The sequence below is a fragment of the Mobula hypostoma genome, chromosome 19 (genome assembly GCF_963921235.1).
Source record: "Mobula hypostoma chromosome 19, sMobHyp1.1, whole genome shotgun sequence".
Classification (NCBI taxonomy): domain Eukaryota; kingdom Metazoa; phylum Chordata; class Chondrichthyes; order Myliobatiformes; family Myliobatidae; genus Mobula; species Mobula hypostoma.
In genome coordinates, this window is record NC_086115.1 from 59,724,939 (window position 1) to 59,747,628 (window position 22,690).

General features: G+C 42.5%; 1 protein-coding gene across 9 annotated transcripts in view; it reads right to left on the reverse strand.

Annotated features, from left to right (window-relative positions):
* Positions 1-22,690, reverse strand: part of ablim1b (actin binding LIM protein 1b) — a 406,574-nt gene that overhangs the window by 47,901 nt on the left and 335,983 nt on the right. For 6 of the 9 annotated variants that reach the window (XM_063072018.1, XM_063072020.1, XM_063072015.1 and 3 more), the window contains 4 exons: positions 18,561-18,596; positions 6,326-6,403; positions 4,720-4,875; positions 2,804-2,851 (listed from right to left, as the gene is read on the reverse strand). In XM_063072018.1, coding sequence (XP_062928088.1) covers positions 2,804-2,851; positions 4,720-4,875; positions 6,326-6,403; positions 18,561-18,596 — 318 coding nt within the window. The remainder of the gene's footprint in view (positions 1-2,803; positions 2,852-4,719; positions 4,876-6,325; positions 6,404-18,560; positions 18,597-22,690) is intronic. The other 3 variants (XM_063072019.1, XM_063072017.1, XM_063072013.1) reach the window with 2 other exon arrangements.

Genomic DNA, 22,690 nt, shown 5'->3' on the forward strand with positions numbered 1-22,690 from the left:
CTTTTCCTCCCTCGTCCATCGGGCAGAAGATACAAAAGCCTGAAAACACGCATGGCCAGGTGCAAGAACAGCATCTCCCCTGCTGTTAGGTGGCTGTTAAATAGCTCCCTACTGCTAGAGATTGGACTCTCAATCTCATTATGTTCTTGCACCAAGTTTACCTACACTGCACTTTCTCTGTAGCTGTTACACTTCATTCCACATTCTGCAATTGTTTTAACTTGTTCTACCTCAATGCATTCTGTAATGATCTGATCTGTATGAACAGTACGCAAGACAAGCTTTTCACTGTATCTCGGTATATCTAACAATAAGACCCTAAGATACAGAGGCAGAATTAGGCCATTTGGCCCATCGAGTCTGCTCCATCATTTCATCATGGCTGATCCATTTCCCTCTCAGCCCCAATCTCCTGCCTTCTCCCCCTATCCCTTCATGCCCTGACCAATCAAGAACCTATCAACCTCTGCCTTATATATATGTAAAGGCTTGACCTCCACAGCTACCTGTGGCAACAAATTCCACAGGTTCACCACTCTTTGCCTAAAGAAATCCCTCCTCAACTCCATTCTAAAAGGATGCCCCCCTATTCGGAGGTTGTGCCCTCTGGTCCTAGACTCTCCCACCATAGGAAACATCCTCTTCACATCCACTCTATCAAGGCCTTTCATAATAAGCCAATTCCAAATACAAAACAAGTTCTGTCATGTGGTTCTGTAAGATGTTGTGTTGGGCCAAGGGAAAGCTGTGGTCAAGTTTGGTTACTGTCATCTCCCGCTCTGCATCTCCACTTTCAAATTATTTATCACCTTAAGAGAAATTGTTAGTAGGAGAAATCTGCACAAATGCACTTTTGATACCTGCAAACACTGCAAAGGAATTATCTCCCCATCCATGAGATTTACAAGTTACACCAGGTCAAAGCTGTCCAACGTTTTGCATTATACATAACGTGTAAAACCTCAAGCTGACAACAGATTTAGCTCCAGTGTTTGTTGAAACATTTTTCCGCATTCTTCACTGTTAACACTCGGAGGACTGCAGTCATTTAAACTTCAAACTGACAACAGATTTAGCTCGCAAACACGAAAAAATCTGCAGATGCTGGAATTTCAAGCAACACACATCAAAGTTGCTGGTGAACGCAGCAGGCCAGGCAGCATCTCTAGGAAGAGGTACAATTGACGTTTCAGGCCGAGACCCTTTGTCAGGACTAACTGAAAGAAGAGCTAGTAAGAGATTTGAAAGATTTAGCCTGATTTAGCCCAAATGAAGATTGAAAGTGTTTGTTGAAACACTTCTCCACAATCTTCAGTGATGACACTCAGAGGACTGCACTAATTCAAATTTCTCAGCTTTTCTCACATAAATAATTTGTCTCAAACCATGAGACTGTGACAGTTCCTGTCAAGAGTGATCACTAACTCAGACACCAAGGTCCAATTACACATTATTTTGGCCCTGAATTTGAGAAGGCATGGGACATGCTACACTTATATTCACAGTAAACAAGTTTTCACTTCTTTAAGTTTTGCGTTGAATTTTTAAATGTTGCATCACTGTGGACAGGGCACAAACGAAGCAAATGATTTTAATTGTACGTTGCATACTTCTGTCGGAGTCACCTAATGTACAGACACTGCTGTACCTGATGTCACTTTATGTACGTACAATTAATCTATGTAAATAAGCTATCCTATGTATTTCTCGGGTCTTGGCCCGAAACGTCGACTGTACCTCTTCCTAGAGATGCTGCCTGGCCTGCTGCGTTCATCAGCAACTTTGATGTGTGTTGCTTGAAATCCCAGCATCTGCAGATTTCCTCGTGTCTATGTATTCATATTTTGTGTTCTTTATCTTATTGGGTTTTTTTGTGCTGCATCAGATCCACAGCAACAATTATTTCATTCTCCTTTATACTCATATACTGGAAATTACATTAAACAATCTTGAATTATAACCAAGCCACCTGCTCAAAGTGAAATCACAATAGCAGTAAATAAGACAAGTTAGGACATGAAAAATTTTTAAATCTTATAAATTATTTAGAATTTTATAAACTAAAATTGGTGAACATTTCTTTCAATTTGTGAAGTTACTCTAAAAAGTAGGAATGTTTGACAATTGGGGATATTCATCTGAAAGGAACCTGTCAATGGTTCTCTATAAAACAGTTCTAATTTCAATGTTAGTAATGTTAGTTGGGTCCAACAGAAAGATGCTTCAGCTATTTCCATGAGAAAAACTGCAACAACCTCACCATGCAAAATCAATTAATTTCATTCATGTGGCCAGTTATCCCTATAAACAATAGTAAAGGAAAATATTTATTTAAGGAAATCCAGTGTAGAGTAGGCCCTCTGAGCTGCCTCACCCAGCAAACCCCGATTAATTCTAGCCTAATCATGGGACAATTTACAATGACCAATTCGCCAACTTTGGACTGTGGGATAAAACTGAAGCAGCCAGTGGAAACCCACATGGTCACATGAAGAACATACAAACGCCTTACAGGCAGCAATGGGAATTGAACCCAGGTCGTTGGTACTGTAAAGCATTGTGTTAACCACAATGTTCCTGTGCCACCCAATCTGAAAATATGAAAGTACTCAATTGAATTTACTTATTACTTTGCTCCCGATTTAGATCAGAATAAGGATTAATTCAAATGGTGCATAGTTATGCAGAGTTTGCCCAGGTTTTCTGCAGATCTCCGTTGACCCGTTAGCTTTAGCAATCACAGAAGTTAGTCATGTTCAATTGCACAAGGATTTTTGTGCAAAACACTCATTTACCAACTTACAGTTTCACTCTGAAAAACTGAGTCGCTGTCGCTTCTTGTGTATTGAGACTGTCAACAAAGAATCCGTTTTTAATTTTCGGCACTGAGCATCAATTTTTAACCAACATCCTCTTTGATAGTCTTGGATTTCTAGTGTATTGTTCTAAATACAAACATCACTACCATTCAAGAAAATTGCAGCCAATCTTTGGGCTATTTTCTTACCCAAATTCCATGTATCTTCATTGTCAAAAATCTAGGTACTTATCTTTCCCTTGAATATACCAAATTACAGAGTACTGACAGCTTTCTGCTGTTAAGAATCACAAATATTCAAATTCCTTTGAGTGAAGAAATTCCTTCTCACCTCAGTACTAAAAGACTGACTTTTTATTCTAAGATTACCACAGCTGATTCTAGACTACATGCAGAGGACACTCTTTCACTGTCTGTGTTTCTCTCAGATGTTATGTTTTAGTGAGATCATAGAAACCATAGAAAAACTACAGCACAGAAACAGGCCTTTTGGCCCTTCTTGGTTGTGCCGAACCATTTTCTGCCTAGTCCCACTGACCTACACACGGACCATATCCCTCCATACACCTCCCATCCATGTATCTGTCCAATTTATTCTTAAATGTTAAAAAAGAACCCGCATTTACCACCTCGTCTGGCAGCTCATTCCATACTCCCACCACTCTCTGTGTGAAGAAGCCCCCACTAATGTTCCCTTTAAACTTTTCCCCCCTCACCCTTAACCCATGTCCTCTGGTTTTTTTCTCCCCTTGCCTCAGTGGAAAAAGCCTGCTTGCATTCACTCTATCTATACCCATCATAATTTTATATACCTCTATCAAATCTCCCCTCATTCTTCTACGCTCCAGGGAATAAAGTCCTAACCTATTCAACCTTTCTCTGTAACTGAGTTTCTCAAGTCCCGGCAACATCCTTGTAAACCTTCTCTGCACTCTTTCAACCTTATTTATATCTTTCCTGTAATTTGGTGACCAAAACTGAACACAATACTCCAGATTCGGCTTCACCAATGCCTTATACAACCTCATCATAACATTCCAGCTCTTATACTCAATACTTTGATTAATAAAGGCCAATGTACCAAAAGCTCTCTTTACGACCCTATCTACCTGTGACACCACTTTTAGGGAATTTTGTATCTGTATTCCCAGATCCCTCTGTTCCACTGCACTCCTCAGTGCCTTACCATTAACCCTGTATGTTCTACCTTGGTTTGTCCTTCCAACGTGCAATACCTCACACTTGTCTGTATTAAACTCCATCTGCCATTTTTCAGCCCATTTTTCCAGCTGGTCCAAGTCCCTTTGCAGGCTCTGAAAACCTTCCTCACTGTCTACTACACCTCCAATCTTTGTATCATCAGCAAATTTGCTGATCCAATTTACCACATTATCACTTCGGTTTGTCAAAAGTGCTGCATTCAGCACCACAATATCTAACAACTTCACACAGAATAACTCATTTATGCTGCAAAAAAATTACTGAAAATATATTCTTTAATTAGTCAAAGATAGGGTGGCAAAATAAAGATTAAGGTAATTTTAGTTCTTTGATATTTAGATTGTGTTCTTTATATTTCATGGGACCCTTAGTCTGCTGACTGGTTGTCCAGTGGCCTGGCCACTCCCTCCTGTTTCAAATGCTCACCTCATCACTGTCAAGTCTGTATCCCACCAGAACTGCTACCCTCCCAAATGCTAAGTCATTGATAAACAGCACAATCAGTGCAGGTTTCCGTCCTGCTCTTTGGACCTTTTCTCAACATCATTTGGACGCCTGGGGCAGACACACTTCCCATTATCGACTCCAAGTAGATCAGAAATGAAAGATACTCCCAGAATGGTTAATGAAACAAATAAAAGACAGTGGATGGTTGAAATCACCAGGCAGTTGTACTATACCTCGCCCATACTATGGCGTTCATGTCGATCCTCAATTGTAGCGCCAAAGTATGGCTCATAGGTGATCAGGTCAGGGCGTTCAATATCATAAATAGCCTTAACTTTGGGGATGGCAGCCAGATCCTTGTAGTCAAGAATCTCATTGTCCACTTTGGCCTGGAAAGGTAACATACAAGAATATTTTAGAGCCAAGCAGTTCTGATGTATCCATGTTTCTCCAACTCAAGAATACTTATGAAACAACAGTATCACATCTATAGAAACAGGAGTGAAGATCAGAATTTCAAATGGAACAAGTGATTAAGAAAACAAGGTCTTTGGCTGGTCTATGATGTTCTGGAAGCTTCAGCACAACTGGATCTAACAGGCTACATGCAATCAATTGTCAATTATCTTGTTAGAGATCAAAGCAGGCTTTCTTCATTATAGTTTTATTTGCCTATTTGTTGGGTATATTTTACACTAAGGACATCAGCAAAACATCCAGAATAGAAAAGATTGAAGCTTTATCTACTTCTCTCCAATATTTGTCATTGGACCTGTTTCTACTTTCAAAGACTACCCTCTACTATTTCAATGATCTTGAATGCTTGGCTGTGAACTTGACAAAGAGTGGAGTTCAGTGGCTGAATGAGTTTGACTCCTTGGCTGCAAACTTGGAGAAGAGTGATGTTTGGTGGCTGAATGGACTACTTTTATTCCATTCACATGGCAACCTTAGAATTTTGTGCTCAACGATAACTCAAGGGTAAGACGGATGTTGAAAAAACATATCAAAGTAACATCTTACCGTAACTTTATACTGTATATTCTAAAATGCAATGATGAAAAGTAAACATAAAAACATCAAAAACTGAATGTCACGTGTCAAATGAAATTATGGCTCACATTACCGAATCAACTGGTGTTTGTTTTGTTTCCTAGAAAACCATTTTCATTTTATTTCAAGAAATATGACAGTTCACAGCCATACATGTTCAAGAAATGCACCAAAAGTAAAGCATAGTCGATGAAATTATGGTCAAGCAGAGACAAACGCAGCTAATTGAGTTCAGACTATGAAGAGTGAAGATTATGCAACTGCTATCGGTGGAAACTGTCCTCTGAGGGGAAGCTTCAGCAGACCAGCTCCTGTTGGCAGATCTCATGCCCAAAGCTTCTCAGAATAGACACAAAATCTTCTGACATCTTTGGGCAGGGTTCCAACCTACATTGTGGAGAGCTGAAAATACTGAGTGCCTCAGCATGTTGACACCAGTAACTATCAAAAGAGCTTTCCATTATCACACAGGGAAAGAGAACCCAGACTTGGCAATATGCAGGCAAACGGTGATTGCTTCTTCTAAATAAGGATTTTAGTTTTTTAAAACACCACCGTAGGCTTGATCAGCACCTGAATTATGGAATGTCTGATGCATCCAGCATTGTGAGGTGGTATTAACAGCAGATGTAATGTAAAAGGTTATCACCACCTGATTTATCATGGCAGCATGAATCCTATTTGTGCCAGTGATCCTCTCAAGTTGGGGAAGGTCAGGAGAAAACCCTCCACGTGGCTCTGAATATTATGAATTGAAAACCAAGCAAATCTGCCATTATTACTCACATATATTGTGTGACCAGGTGAACTGGGGATACTGGAGCCAGGTCTGGAGGATACACTTTCAGAAGAAGATCGTGTTGGCTGCAAACAGAAAGCAGAGTAAAGAAAGAGAATAAGTTTTCTGAGAGTGAACTACATGACACTCTGTAATAACATGTTCAATGTAGAACCCTTTCCAATGGTTCAATTTAATATTAGAGAATGTATACAGTACACAACCTCGATCCAAGAACCTTTACAAAGCAAAAATGGAAAGTGTCTCTAAAAAAAGGAAAGCCGTCTCTATTTCCTGAGGAGACTGAGGTCCTTTAACATCTGTCGGACGATGCTGAGGATGCTCTACGAGCCTGTGGTGGCCAGTGCTATCATGTTTGCTGTTGTGTGCTGGGGCAGCATGCTGAGGGTAGCAGACACCAACAGAATCAACAAACTCATTCGTAAGGCCAGTGATGTTGTGGAGATGGAACTGGACTCTCTCACGGTGGTGTCTGAAAAGAGGATGCTGTCCAAGTTGCATGCCATCTTGGACAATGTCTCCCATCCACTACATAATGTACTGGTTGGGCACAGGAGTACATTCAGCCAGAGACTCATTCCACCGAGATGCAACACTGAGCGTCATAGGAAGTCATTCCTGCCTGTGGCCATCAAACTTTACAACTCCTCCCTTGGAGGGTCAGACACCCTGCGCCAATAGGCTGGTCCTGGACTTATTTCCTGGCATAATTTACATATTACTATTTAATTATTTATGGTTTTATTACTATTTAATTATTTAAGGTCCAACTGTAAGGAAAACCAATTTCCCTCGGGATCAGTAAAGTATGACTATGACTATGACTATGTAAACTCAATATGTCAAATGTTTTTATCATCATCTTCTGGAGAAGACCTGTGCTTTTATATCCTTTATTTGCACTTTGGCCCAGATATTATTAATGTATTATCATTTAATATGTTGCTAGCCAACAAGGCTAAAAAGCTTTTGATGCAGGGAAATGGTTCTATACGCCAGCCGTGTTAGTTGGGCTGGGGCAGGGATGTGTCATCACCTTCATCATTATGTGCAATGTTGTATGACGTGAGTGATCATGGTCTTTTCATGACCTGATGGTCTTGGCAAATTTTTCTACAGAAGTGGTGTGTCATTGCTTTCTTCTGGGCAGTGCCTTTACAAGACAGATGACACCAGCCATTATCAATACTCTTCAGAGATTGCCTGACTGGCGTCAGTGGTCACATAACCAGGACTTGTGACCATCCACCACCTGCTCCCATGGCTTCACATGACCCTGATTGGGGGTTGGGGATGGTGCTAAGCAGCTGCTACACTTTGCCCATGGGTGACCTGCAGGCTAGCGGAGGGAAGGAATGCCTTTCACCTCCTTTGGTAGAGAGGTACCTCAACCCCAGCACCAAAGGGATTGTGTAGTCGGCTAAAATTCCCACCCTTCTGAAATGCACAAATAAAGAAGAAATCTAACCCAGACCATGATGACCTTTGATGAACAGGGATGAATGGGAAAACAACCTGATGCCAAAATACCGTGAAAGCGCAGGAGAAAGCACCAACCACTTGAACAGAAAAGCTACATTTTGTAATATGTAAAATGCTTGTAAGGATCCAGGTTCATTTCAACTCTGGGGAACAGGTATTAGCGACAAAAGCCACTTTCTGTAGGGGTGTGAATATCAGGAGCTGAACATTAGAGGCGACATTAAACTGATTTACTCCAGTGGTCTAAAACTAATTGTTAACAAGAGAAGTACAGGTTTTTTTTTTACTTTTATTGAGATACAGCACTGAATAGGCCTACGCCGTCCAGCAATCCCCCGATTTGACCAGAGCCTAATCACGGGACAATTTACAATGACCAATTAACCTACCAAATGGTACGCCTTTGGACTGCTGGAGGAAACCCACGCAGTCACGGGGAGAACATGCAAACTCCTGACAGACAGCGGCTGGAATTGAACCCGGGTCACTGGTACTGTAAGGCGTTGTGCTAACCACTACACTGCTGCGCCACCCACTTACAAGCACAATTAGATTGGAAGGGAAGATATGCACTTGCCCGTCTAAAGCAGCCAAACTCCTTGCAAGGGTGTGACACACTATATATCAATTGCTGTTAACTGGTATTTTGCCCAGAGAAAACCTTGAGCTTATTTGCTGTCAGTCATTCATGAAGTCCAGTGAAATGTGCTTTCTCAAAAAAACATACCCAAGGCACTTCCCTTCTCTCCACCACTTCCAACCTTCAAGCAAAAAGTTGAGCAGATGAAATGGTCATTGTTGGTTGCCAATTTAGCTTTGTGGTAGGAAACTGGAAAATGCAACTGCATGTGGAACTGATTACTGACTCTTCAATTTTCCAGCCATCCTCATTCCTACAGTAGCAGAGCCAAAGCCTGCATCCACAATGCTATGCATTTTTGTCAGATCACCACGGTGCCAGATCCCCATATCAAATCCCAAGCCACACACTTTCTAAACAAGTCAGTTTGGAATCGTCAAGAGGATGGCATCCGTCTCTAAAGATCCTCACCATCTGGGTCACACTCTCTTCCAACTGAAGGTATAGGAGCCTGAAACCACACACTCAACAATTCAGAAACAGCTGCTTCCCCTCCAGCCACCAGATTTCTGAACAGTCCATCACATTCTTCCCTTTTCTGTGCACTATTTATGTAATTTATAGTAATTTATGCCTAAGCATTGCACTGCTACTGCAAAACAACACATTTCTTTAAAGTCAAAGATAATGAATCTGATTCTGAAGATGTGGAAAAAGAACAATTGACCTCAATATTTTTATGATTAGATATGGTGAAGATTGTGCTAATGAACAACAGAACCAAAGGAGACTTCCTTCAGACAGTTCACAAAGTGGCTTCTTCCACTTCTTTTGCTTATTTTTCTTCTTTCAAATATGATTCTGCCACTATTGGAGCCCATGATCTACATTTTGACAGTGTGTTTTCAGGCCAATTGAGTGAGCTGGTGCTTTGCTGTTTCCAAGGGAATTCTGAGAAATTTTGAGCGAAGTGTGTGGCCTCAAGGCCAAGAAGCCTGGAGATGGGGTGTGAGCCCATAATCGACTCAATTTCTTAACAATCTCGCCGATTAGAGCATCAAGGAAGATTGAAATCGTCAAGGATGAGAGCGGAAGGCGAGTATCTGTTTAGCACCATCTGTGATTAGACTCACTCTCGCTCTCTGTAGCCAGAGAAAGTTGACAGAGTGTGACCGGTCTCTCTCACCCTTGTCCACTGCTCCTGGAGGAAGATCTATTCAATTGGTCTCTCCTTCTCGCTCTCCGTAGCCAGAGAAAGGTGCCTAACTATGACCGGTCTCTCTCACTCTTGCCTGCTGCTCCCAGAGGAAGGTCTGTTCAATCGGTCTCTCTCCCCCTCTTGCTCTTGCTGCTGGAGGATGGTACTGGAGTTTTGGGTCTTGAGCAAGGTTTAATTGATGAGGTTTGTGGTTTGATTCTGGTTCACATTGTGATGTGTTTCTGGTTCCATTTTTTTGTGCTGTGTGTGTGATATGTTGTTTGCACGCTGGGGGTTTGATGCTTTTCTTTGATTGGGTTCCCTTGTTTTCTTTGTTTCGTGGCTGTCTGGGGAAGACGAACCTCAGGGTTGTACACTACATTCATACTTTGATAATAAATGTACTTTGAACTTTGCCTGCACAGCAGCAAATTTAATTCACAACTGTTCAGGAGATCTTCACTCATTAGCTTCAATTAGAAAAGATTGTTGATAAACTCTGTTGACAAAGATTAAAACGTCATCTTCCACTAAGCACTCTGGACCCAATACCACCTTCCTACTCAAGCAAGTTTACCCATGTAATTGCAGTTATAGGCCCAAAGGAAAAATGAATAGCTCATTGCAGTTGCTGCTGTGATGTCGACAAACAGACTACTCCTGATAAATTTTATAATGACCACTTCATAAGCTGTTTCCCGGCAAACAATGATTAAGATGGCAGTGTAATTTACTCTGCATGGTAATGGCATTTCTCCTGAAGTTACTCCATACTCAAATCAGCATCAGTGCACTTGAGTAGAATAAAGAATAATGACTGCTTTCTGGGTCCAATACAATATATTCACTTCATCCATCAGCAACAATATGTTCCAACAATTCCAAATTATGTAGTAAACCAGAGCTTCACTGAATCATTTCCTCCAAATAAATCCTCTAAAGCTGAAGTAAAATATTGTTAAATTACTTCTGGTTTAATTGTTCTACACTTTGAATACAAAGGCAGACTGTTTATAGAGACATACAACATGGAAACTATAGGGGGTAGGGGCCATGGTAACGTAGTGGTTAGCACAATGCTTTACAGTACCAACGACTTGGGTTCAAATCCCACCACTGCCTGTAAGGAATTTGCACTTTCTCCTTGTGATCGCGTGCATTTCTTCCGGGTGCTCCCACAGCCCAAAGATGTACTGGCTGGTATATTAATTGGTCATTGTAAATTGTCCTGTGATTAGGCTAGGATTTCATCGGGGACTGGTGAGGGGGGGCAGTTCGAAGGGCCAGAAGGGCCTATTCCACGCTGTATCTTAATAAATAATAGCAATGAATAACCGTACCCCTGGGCTCACTGAAGCCACACTGATCAATCTCCACGCACCTACAGTCACTTCGTGTTTTTTTTTGGCGTGTGCGTGCGTGAATGTGCGTCTGCGTGCCTGCGTCTGTACGTGCGTGCATGTGTGATGTTGGTGGGATGATGTCTTTTTCATGCCTTTACAAGGCGCGGAGCGGGAGAGAGATGGAAAGCGTACTCGGGAGCGAACCCAGGAACCTCCGTTCCAGAGTCCAGCACTGTGCGATGTTGGTGGGATGATGTCTTTTTCATGCCTTTACAAGGCGCGGAGCGAGAGAGAGATGGAAAGCGTACTCGGGAGCGAACCCAGGAACCTCCATTCCAGAGTCCGGCGCTCTGCGATGTTGGTGGGATGATGTCTTTTTCATGCCTTTACAAGGCGCGGAGCGGGAGAGAGATGGAAAGCGTACTCGGGAGCGAACCCAGGAACCTCCGTTCCAGAGTCCAGCACTGTGCGATGTTGGTGGGATGATGTCTTTTTCATGCCTTTACAAGGCGCGGAGCGAGAGAGAGATGGAAAGCGTACTCGGGAGCGAACCCAGGAACCTCCATTCCAGAGTCCGGCGCTCTGCGATGTTGGTGGGATGATGTCTTTTTCATGCCTTTACAAGGCGCGGAGCGGGAGAGAGATGGAAAGCGTACTCGGGAGCGAACCCTGGAACCTCCGTTCCAGAGTCCGGCACTGTGCGATGTTGGTGGGATGATGTCTTTTTCATGCCTTTACAAGGCGTGGAGCGAGAGAGAGATGGAAAGCGTACTCGGGAGCGAACCCTGGAACCTCCGTTCCAGAGTCCGGTGCTGATGTCATTGCGCCACCAGCTGGCTCACTTTTTAAAATGTCTTTTTTTTAATTCTCTCTGCATTCTCACCCAGTCCCCACACACATCAAATCATTTACATTCCGGGCAAGGATCATTTACAGCAGTCAATTAAACTGCCAACTTGCATATTGTTAAGATGTGTAAGGAGAACATTGGGAGAAAATCAAAACTCTCATGGTCACGAGGAGAATGTGCAAACTCTACACAGACAGCAGTGGTACCAGCAATGGAACTACACTGTTCGTAAATGCACGGATCACACTGAAACTGTGCAAATTAAACCTGACTTTACCACACTGCCCACCCATCCAGAGTTCCTGCAACCCAGCCTTTACTGTGCTCAGAAATGAGCAGCAGTTTTACTTTCCTTAAGGTTGTCACAGCATGGGGTGGGGATAAGCTCCCACTACCTATTAAATGCTCCCAATGGTGTGTGTCTCAAATAGCTTCTGACAACCAAATCCAATTCCTAGCCTTCATATGTGACGTAACTAGCAAGCCCAGCAGAACAGTTTCTACTGACAGGGGAAGGGGAAAAGGCGGGCTACTGGTGCCTTTAAACCAATCGCTTTGGGCAGATGGGGCTCATCAGCTGTGATTGGCAGCTCATGTAGGAGAAGGAGCCTCCACTGCCTTGCAGCTACACTCACTCACGGGGAAGGATTCAGGAGTAAAATCTTGAGGAAAAATCCAGAACTGGAGTCCTTAAGACAGTCCTACATTGAGTTCAATGCTGACCGGCAACTCCTGTGGTGCCATTAGTACCAAATTATTGATCTCTGCTGTACCTTTGGATTCATCAGCTGCGTGGAGAGGGGGAGGCTGCTACATGGGCAACAGCTTGCTCTCCATATTGTACTGCCCTGGCTTGTATACCAGCTTGCGTATCACGTAGCCGCTGGGATGCAACGTCCATGGTTGACCCAGACCAATGGAGGGCCTCAGAGATGAGTAATGAAAGTAAATGGGTAATGCGCTTGTTTCTTTTGTTACTATGAAATCGATTGTCTGCAGACTGCACTGCACATCTCTACAACCTCATTCAGTGATAAATAACAGCAAGGCTGAAGCTCTCAAAGGACGCATGACCAATAAGGCCAATCAGTTGGAAGTCTGTGATTAACATGGTCAAAATTGACCCATGTGGTCGAGTCCTTTGATAATGGAGACTGACCTCATGGGCAAGGTAGAGAGAGTGAAAAGTCAATAAGTCTAAGGTACTGCAAATGTGAAATAAAAGCAGAAACTTCTGCAGCAAACATGAAATAGAGCTAGTCCAGTTCTGGAAACTGATTAAAAAAAAATGGAAGAAAGGAACTGAGAGAAAAAGAAACTCTTTCCACAGATGCTACATGAACTGCTGAGGGTTGAGAGAGGGCAATGTTGAGATAAAGTGTGGTTTTGGGAGGGACAGCAGAGAGACCAGTCTTTAAGCCTTTGCCATTATCAGTGCAGAAAGGCAAGAGGCAGCCGGTTGAAGTTACTTTCCAGATCAGATGTTACATCCCCGCCCTCATCAGCTTGCAAAGTTGAGTATCAGCGACTTCCCACAACAATAACTTCTCATTTAATGTCAGCGTGTTTACTTCCTTAAGAGTTTGCGAAGATTCAGCATGCCATCTAAAACATCGACAGACTTCTATAGATGGGTGGTGAAGAGTATATTGACTGGCTGTTTTACAACTCAGTATGGAAACACCAATGCCCATAAATGGAGAATCCAACAAAAAAGTAGTGGAAATGGCCCATTCCAGCAGAGATAAAGCTCTCCACATCATTGAGCACATCTACCTGGAGCACTGTAGTAAGAAAATAACATCCATCATCAGGACCTCAAAACCCAAGGCCATGCTCTTTCCTCACTGCTGCCATCAGGATGGAGGTCAGGAGTCTCAGGACCCACATCACCAGGTTCACGAACAGCCATTACCCCTCAACAATCAGGCTCTTGAACTCGAGGGGATAACTTCACTTGTCCCATCACTGAACTGTTCCCACAACCCATGGATTCACCTTCTAGGAGTCTTCATCTCAAATTCTCAATGTTTATTGGTTGATTATTATATTATTATTTTTTGTTCTTTCTGCATTTGCACCGTTCATTGTCTTTTGCACCTTAGTTGTTTGCCGGGTACGGTCTTCCATTGATTCTATTGTGTTTCTTGTATTTACTGGGATTACCACAGGAAAATCTATCTCAGGGTTGTACATGGTGACGTATATGTAGTTTGATAATAAATTTACTTTGAACTTTGCTTTTTGTATTACGGGTAGCAAACAGAAGCTTTTCACTGTATGTGTAATAATAAAATGATTAATAATCACTGAGGATAAAACAGGAATTCAATCATTTGGTGCACGAAATTGTTGTGCTATGCAATTGAATTTCTAGTTAATTTTCATACACGACCTATCTTACATTCAAAAAAGATTAGTCTTTGTTTAATCGGGTATCCTGATTGGATTCAACACCACTATTAGGATCCTTAGGTGTAAGATTATATTCATTCTACTATCACTAACGACTTCATTTGTTTAACCTGCCACAGCCAAAAACACTGAGCTTCAAATACAAGCTCATTATTTATAAATTACTATCATCTTTGACATCAATTTACTCCAAATATTAAAAGAAATGGCCTCCCCAGTGATCTGCCACCAATTCTCCCATTTCTGACTCTTTTCCTGAATTGCACCTCCAGTTCTCTATCAACCACTTCCATCTCCCTTCTCTTCCTGGTCCATCCACCTGCTACCCATAACCACACACTTGTACATTTGTACCATGCACTACCACACTTCCACTACTACCCACACATTTTACCCACCAAATCCCCTCCTCCATCTAGTTAAATATTCCCTCCAGCCCTCCCCTAATGGCTCCATTATCATCTTCCTTACATCAGAATCCAGCACTGGTAGTCTTTGTGTTCCTTCATATCACTCTCAAGCACCGTCAACACCATCACTCTCCCTTCCCTTCACCTGGCTCTATCGGCTATATGCCTTCTCTTTGTTTTCTTCTCTCTTTGCTGTCTGTTTCCACCCATTACCTACTGAGCCCCTTCTCACCACTTCCCGTCTCCTCTTTATACTGACCATACAGCACAAAAATAGGTCCTTTGCCCATCCAGTCCACGTTGAAACATTTAAACTGCCTACTCCCATCAACGTGCACCCAGACCATAGCCCTCCATACCCCTCCCATCTATGTACCTATCCAAACTTCTCTTGAACGTTGAAATCGAAATTGCATCCACCCCTTGTGCTGGCAGCTCATTCCACACTCTCACAACTCTGACTGAAGAAGTTTCCCCTCATGTTCCCTTTAAACATCTTCTCTCTCCTCTCTCAATCTGGATACAGGGTCTCAACTCAACATGTTGACAATTTCTTCTTTCCCCATTGATGCTACTCAACCAGATGAGGTCCTCAAGCAGATTGTTTGTTGCTCCAGATTCCAGATTCTGCAGTCACTAGTGTCTCTCTAATGGTTTCTCTGATTGAACGATCTTGCTACTGAAAGTGAACAGCAAGGCAAACCAGAATAGCAACGGTGATCACTTACGTCACTGACAAAATGAGCCCAAGATCAATCCTTCCTCTAAAGCTCAGAATGAAATTACTACTTCATGAAATTTGCAAAACAGTGCAGCTTCCAACCGCAGGGGTAAAATCACATCGTTCATGTACCATGTTGCATGACGCAAGCGATTATGGTCTTTCTATGACCATGATTGTTCTTGGCAAATTTTTCTACAGAAGTAGCATTTCATTGCTTTCTCCTAGGCAGTGACTTTACAAGACAGGTGAACCCAGCCATTATCAATACTCTTCAGAGATTGTCTGCCTGGCATCAGTGGTTGCATAACCAAGACTTGTGTGGTATGCACCCGCTGTTCATATGACCATCCACCACCTGCTCCCATGGCTTCCAGTGACTCTGATCGGGGGGGGGGGGGCTAAGCAGGTGCTACACCTTGCCCAAGGGTGACCTGCAGGCTAGCGAAGTGGGGGAGCGCCTTACAGCTCCTTTGGTAGAGACGTATCTCCACCCCACCACCTTAAACTCTCAAAGGAGGGCAAAAATTGAGTTGAAAGAGCAGTCTGTCCAGGAACCAAGGTTGCTCAAAACTTCTGAGAAGACAATCAGTGCGCGTTCTCCCCACAAGGCTGCAATTTGTTTGTGTCTTGTAGGTCTGCATCAGTGAAGTGCAGGAAGGTTAAAGTGCTTCAATACGTTGCACTAGAGCAGAGGTTCTCAACCTCTGCTGGGGCCCATGGACTCTTCGGTTAATGGTAGGGATCCATGACATAAAAAAAGTTTGGGAACCCCTGACCTAGAGGCAGGAAACATGGTTGGAAATAGCCTCTGAGATCTGAAAAGCCATTGATGTTTCAGTTCTAATGGAATTTTGGAAAAGTTTTGGAACATTAAAAGCATTTTCAATTCACTGCATTTTAAAATAAATTAGTGCAATTTAACAGGGAGTTTCTAAAATACACATTGACACAATGAATTATAAAACCCACACTTACTTTTTTTCTCGCTTTTGGATCATGGCTTGCTGAATTATTTGGACAAAATATAATATTGTTCTTTTTTATTTTTGCAAGACAAAATGCATTAGTTGGAACAAGTGATCTATTACACAGTGACAGAATCTAATTTGACAATGACAACCTGTTAGCTCAGTGCTGCGGCCTACACAGAATGAGGCAAGGTGGTGTGGAAAAAGCAAACCTGTTCAGATAGGGTTGTCTGTGTTGCTTTTAGTGTGGTCATATCATTTTCAATGGCAAATATTTACTGTCTTCAAATATTTACAATCTTCTTCCTAACCCACCCTGAAAATCAAGTAACTTCTTCATACATACTAAATGTCTCAGTAGTCTCACCATGAGCTCAAATTAATTCCTTGTCATCTGTATTATGCAAAACAGCCAATATTTATCAAAAGGTGAAATTTACATTTATTTTGCTTTGCATCATCAATGCATTGTCTCTAAATGGTTGGTCACATGGTCTCTACATTGTCTCTGCGGTTGGTCACATGGTCTCTACATTGTCTCTGCGGTTGGTCACATGGTCTCTACATTGTCTCTAAGTGGTTGGTCACATGGTCTCTACATTGTCTCTGCGGTTGGTCACATGGTCTCTACATTGTCTCTGCGGTTGGTCACATGGTCTCTACATTGTCGCTAAGTGGTTGGTAACACATAGATTTTATTTTGGTCTGAACAAGGACTAGAAATGATAATATTCTGGCGAGCTCCGAAGGCTTCTATGGTGGCAAATGATTAAATGCTTAGAAGTACTTCTTCGATTACGAGGTGGGGGATCCAGGTGGAACATCAGTTTATTCACCTGGTTCGTCTGAACAAATTGCTCTCCGAGAGAAATGTAGCTTGTAATGAGATACCTATGGGGAAGGTTTTGTGCCAATCGTGATTTGGTTGCTAGTATAAATATTCCATATTGATGGGATGGGCCGTAAATGTACTTGTTGCACAAAAACTGATTGTAAGAGGGAATCAATTAAAGTAGGAAGCTGATACAAGGTCTAGGAGTAAGTATGGACCATTTGGTCCTTTCAACTTGCTCTGCCATTCTGAAAGGGTCTGACTGGTCTAGTTCAAGCATTCTCATTTCCCTCAAACCCCTTAATTTCCAGCTATTTTGCGAACTTTGTTCTGAATGAGCTTGATTCTATAGCCCTCTGGATGGAGAACGCCAAAGATCCATTAATACTTCCAGAGGGAAATTTCCCCTCATCCAAACCCTATAAGCTCTTTCCCTTTTTTGGAGACTGTGACCCATGATTGTCAACTCCTCAGTCCACCCCACTAAGCCCCCTCAGAAGCCGCCATTTCAAGAGGCGTTCCTTCTTTTAAACTCTGTAGAGTACATTCCTAGTCTGCTCAATCTCTACTCGGGCAGTAAACCCACCCACCCATGAACCAGTCTCGTGAATCGTGTTGTATTCCCTCTATGGCAAAAATATCCTATATTTCTGTCAAGCGAAAGGAGACCTAACCAATACACAATACTCATTGTGACCCTCTGTAATTGCAGTATGTTCAAGAAATAAAAATTAGCATCTCAATAGCATTCCTAATTGCTTCCTTCATCTGCATGTCAACCTTCAGTAGTTTGCATACTTAGGCCGCGGGATATTAATATTTTCCCACCTGATATGATTTAAGAAACACTTCTCTCTTTTTCTGTTTTGTACAGAGAAGAGAAGGATCTCTCTCTTGCCCACTTAACATTCCACCTGCTATGTGCTTCCTCATTCAATTAGTTTGCCTCCATCCCCTTGAATTGTCATCAGAGGTTCAAATTGTACTTTGCAATTTATGTAATAAATGTAAACTCATGAAATTATGAGGTGTTACAGAATTCTTTTCAAGTTACGCGAACATTAACAGTTCTAAATTTTGGCAAGGTCTGCACCAATTACTGAAATGAAGCTCGTCTCCAACCCAAATGAAGTGCTTAGTCCTCATCTACCGCTTCATGAAGGAAACGATTAGTAATAGGTAACTCCACATAAAGAACAAGAAATTGCAGGAACTTGTCCTGAAACAGGAAAAACGCCATATGAACAGGTTTGCACGGATCTTATTCACACCCTAATATCCCACCATTCCTCAAGTGCTGGTTAATACTAGTGAGTTACACAAAAAAAAAGGTATTGTGAAAGAGAAGCATGATACTCCGAAAAGGCAGCAGGCAATCGTGGTGCCAGAATTAGAACACCAATAACACAGAGGAGCAAACCTTTCTCAACAGCGGCCTTTGCAATTGCTTCTTAAGCTAAACAAAAAAGAAGACGAGGTTGAATGCAAACTTCAATAACTGAGAGGAAAAGGAAAGTAGAGTAATATCAATTCACTTATCAGATCCCTCTCAACGAGCCACCAACACACAATGAGTTGTAAAATGATAGGAGCTGGAAGCTAATCACCGATAACTGAACGTAATGCCCAAAATAACATTTACACCTGACAGTAACCCTGGTAGCGTAGGGGTTAGTGCAACGCTATTACAGCTCGGGGCGTCGGAGTTCAAAGTTCAATTCCGACATCATCTGTCTGGAATCCGAACATCCTCCCTGTGTAATGGGTTTTCTCCAGGTGCTCCGGTTTCCCCCCCACAATCCAAAAATGTACTGGTTAGTACACTAATTGGTCATTGTAAATTGTCCTGTGATTGGGCAGAAGATTGCCGGGCAGCGCGGTTCGAAGAGGTGGAAGGCCATGTTCCACGTTGAAGTTTTAAATATATTAAAATAAACTACAAGATCCTGATGAAGGGTATCAGCCTGAAATATTGCCAGTTTAACTCTTTTCCATAGATGCCGTCTGCCCTGCTGAGATCCTCCAGTATTTTGTGTGTGTAGCCTGCTCCTCTTGCGTCATTAACCATTGATTTGCATGAAGCATTTAGTAAAGGTAATGATTTTCCCGCTGTTTGATTTACTCTGCCCAACCTATATTTCTGAATCAATAGAATAATCTGTAGCCAATGAAGTGTCTCTGATTCATTATAGTGGATGCATTAGAGATAGAAACTGTGTTTCTGAAAAAATAATGAGCAGTCCTTTCATCAAAAGACATAACCCTATGTGTACACTGACTTAACACAGCACAATTCCTTTCCATCAATACAGTTAATCAAAGTGACTTCTTTCAACAGTTCCAGACCAAAGGCAACAAGCTGCTGGCAAAACAAAAAAATAAATGTCCAAGTTGGAGCGGTCTTTCATTGGTTTTATTGTCGTTATTATTCTACGAGTAGGCCTGCAAGAAAATCAGTCTCAGGGTTGTATGTGGGTGGCATATGCATACTTTGATAATAAATTTGCTTTGAACTTTGAAGTAGCTGTTGACTAATGCAGGGTAGATCAGATTGCCTTCCTATTCTTGCACCAACTCTACAGCTGAATAAAGCAGCAGAATTCTTCCATTAGTAACACTGAATGCTAGGTGGAAATTGAAATTCACTGCTGTGCTGAATGTGTGAACGGAATTAATTCAGAAAATCACAGAGAGTGATCTGAGTTAACAATGCTAATAGAGACGTTCATCTTCACCTCGATTATTTATCGGAAGGGTGTACTGCCGAGAAATTTCATTTCACTCTTTGCTGGTACAGTAAAGATGTGCTGCATTTTGTGTTAATGCCCAATAGGATTCACACTAAATATGTCAAACACAGCATCAGAATGGTTTATTATAAGAATCCTGCATTAAAAGGGGTCCAAGTGTTTCTGATGGGACCACACAAAACTACTGAGCATCAAAGAGAGGTGGGTGTCAATCTCTGAAGACATGAAGGATAGAAGCAACACACATACCACGGCTATGGAGGAGGAGAGGGGCAAGGCAACATAGGTCACTTAGATAGATGTAGCTTCAACTACTGCACAGAGTCTTGTCATCTTCAGAAGTTTTCTGATGACCCTGCCATAGTTGGATGCATCAGCAAGGGAGGTGAGGCTGACTACAGGGCTACAGTAGGAAACTTTGTCACATGGTGTGAGCAGAATTATCTGCAGCTTAATGTGAAAAAGACTAAGGAGCTGGTGGTAGACCTGAGGAGAGCTAAGGCACCGGTGACCCCTGTTTCCATCCAGGGGGTCAGTGTGGACATGGTGGAGGATTACAAATACCTGGGTATATGAATTGACAATAAACTGGACTGGTCAAAGAACACTGAGGCTGTCTACAAGAAGGGTCAGAGCCGTCTCTATTTCCTGAGGAGACTGAGGTCCTTTAACATCTGCCAGACAATGCTGAGGATGTTCTACGAGTCTGTGGTGGCCAGTGCGATCATGTTTGCTGTTGTTTGCTGTTGTGTGCTGGGGCAGCAGGCTGAGGGTAGCAGACACCAACAGGATCAACAAACTCATTCGTAAGGCCAGTGATGTTGTGGGGATGGAACTGGACTCTCTGACGGTGGTGTCAGAAAAGTGGATGCTGTCCAAGTTGCATGCCATCTTGGACAATGTCTCCCATCCACTACATAATGTACTGGTTGGGCACAGGAGTACATTCAGCCAGAGACTCATTCCACCGAGATGCAACACAGAGCGTCATAGGAATTCATTCTTGCCTGTGGCCATCAAACTTTACAACTCCTCCCTTGGAGGGTCAGACACCCTGAGCCAATAGGCTGGCCCTGGACTTATTTCCTGGCATAATTTACATATTACTATTTAATTATTTATGGTTTTATCACTGTTTAATTATTTATGGTGCAACTGTAACGAAAACTAATTTCCCCCGGGATCAATAAAGTATGACTGTGACTATGAATCTCTGATGCCTATCATAGAAATCGTCCCAAAGAAAAATATAGTCTAACTTAATACTCTTACAGAAAGTTGTTTGGAGCTTGTAGGCCACAGCCTTGATTCTGAAGAAGGTGATGCTGTATGTCAGTATGTGGCTCGCGCAGGGGAGGACCGAGCAGATTGCTCTTTCACAGCGTCGTGTCACAACCATGGGCCCTGCTGCTGAGCCTGGGCAGCTGAAATGGGCCAGCAATCATGCTGGTGAGTATGTACGATCCAGCCCATTAGTGTTCCCTTGTGGTGGTATTTAACTCCCTTCTTTTAGCTTCAGTCTTGTTGGGCTTTGACCAACAGCACAGCTCCCTGTCAATGCTCCCTGCTGACCTCTGGCTTTTGTCAGGAAAGAACACTACCGTTTAGATTGACGCTGTGAAGCCGCAGTATTTATTTCGTAATAAGTTACTGCTTCTGTGCCACAGTCTCAGCACTAGCTTTCAGTTTGAGTGTTTTAGTGAGTAGCCCTGTTGACCTCACGTTTACTGCTTCTCCCTTTAATTCTGCACAGTTGCAATTAGAAGTCAGTGAACTGATTATCTCAGTGTCTCTTCGTCTGCACTTGGGCCATACCTGCACATCCCTGTCAGGCTGATCCAGACTGCTCCAGAAGCCGAGGTATATACCCTCCCTCACAACTGCTCCTTGGCCTGAGGGAAACACCTCTTATGTAGTACAGATAACTTCCACTCGTTCACTGAAGATAAAAGCATAACAGGAACCAGGTTCTGTTATCTGGTTCACTTCCAGGTCTAGAAGTTGAACCAATAATTTGCCCTAAAGTGTTCAGAGTCACTGACACCAATTAAAAAAACAACTAAAGCAAAAAGGAACATTTTTTTCTAGTAAGATTCCACAACTTGTACCTTCTCTATGTCATTATCTTTTATGATAAAAACCTCTTTATCCTTTTCATCGGCAGCACACCAGTGGAAAGAGTTTCAAACTCCTGGGAGTGCACATCGTACGCAGCCTCTCACTGTCATAGGACACACCCTACACAGTCAAGAAAGCTCACCAATGCCTCTACTTTCTGAGGAGGCTGAAGAGAGCTGGACTTTGTACATCTATACTCAGGTCATTCTACAGATACACAGTAGACAGCATCGCAACAAGCTGCATCACTGCATGGTACGGAAACTGTGCTGTGACAGACAGGAAAGCTCTACAATGCGTCGTCAAGACTCCCCAATGCATCACTGCCATCAGCCTACCCACCATCAAGGACATATATACAGACGGAAAAAGGTCAGTAACATCATGAAGGATCCCACACATCCTGCTCATGGACTGTTTGTCCCACTCCCATCAGGGAGGAGACTATGTAGCATCCATGCCAGGACCACCAGACTCAAAAACAGTTCATTTCCCCAAGCAGTAATACTGATCAACACCTCCACCTATTCTCCACCACTATTTTTTAAAACTTCCTGCATCGGATTCAGAGTAACAATTATTTCATTCACCTTAAACCAGTGCACGTGAAATGACATTAAACAATCTTGAATCTTGACTGTGAATTTCAAAGTTCTAGCACAGCATTTCCTCATCTCCTGAA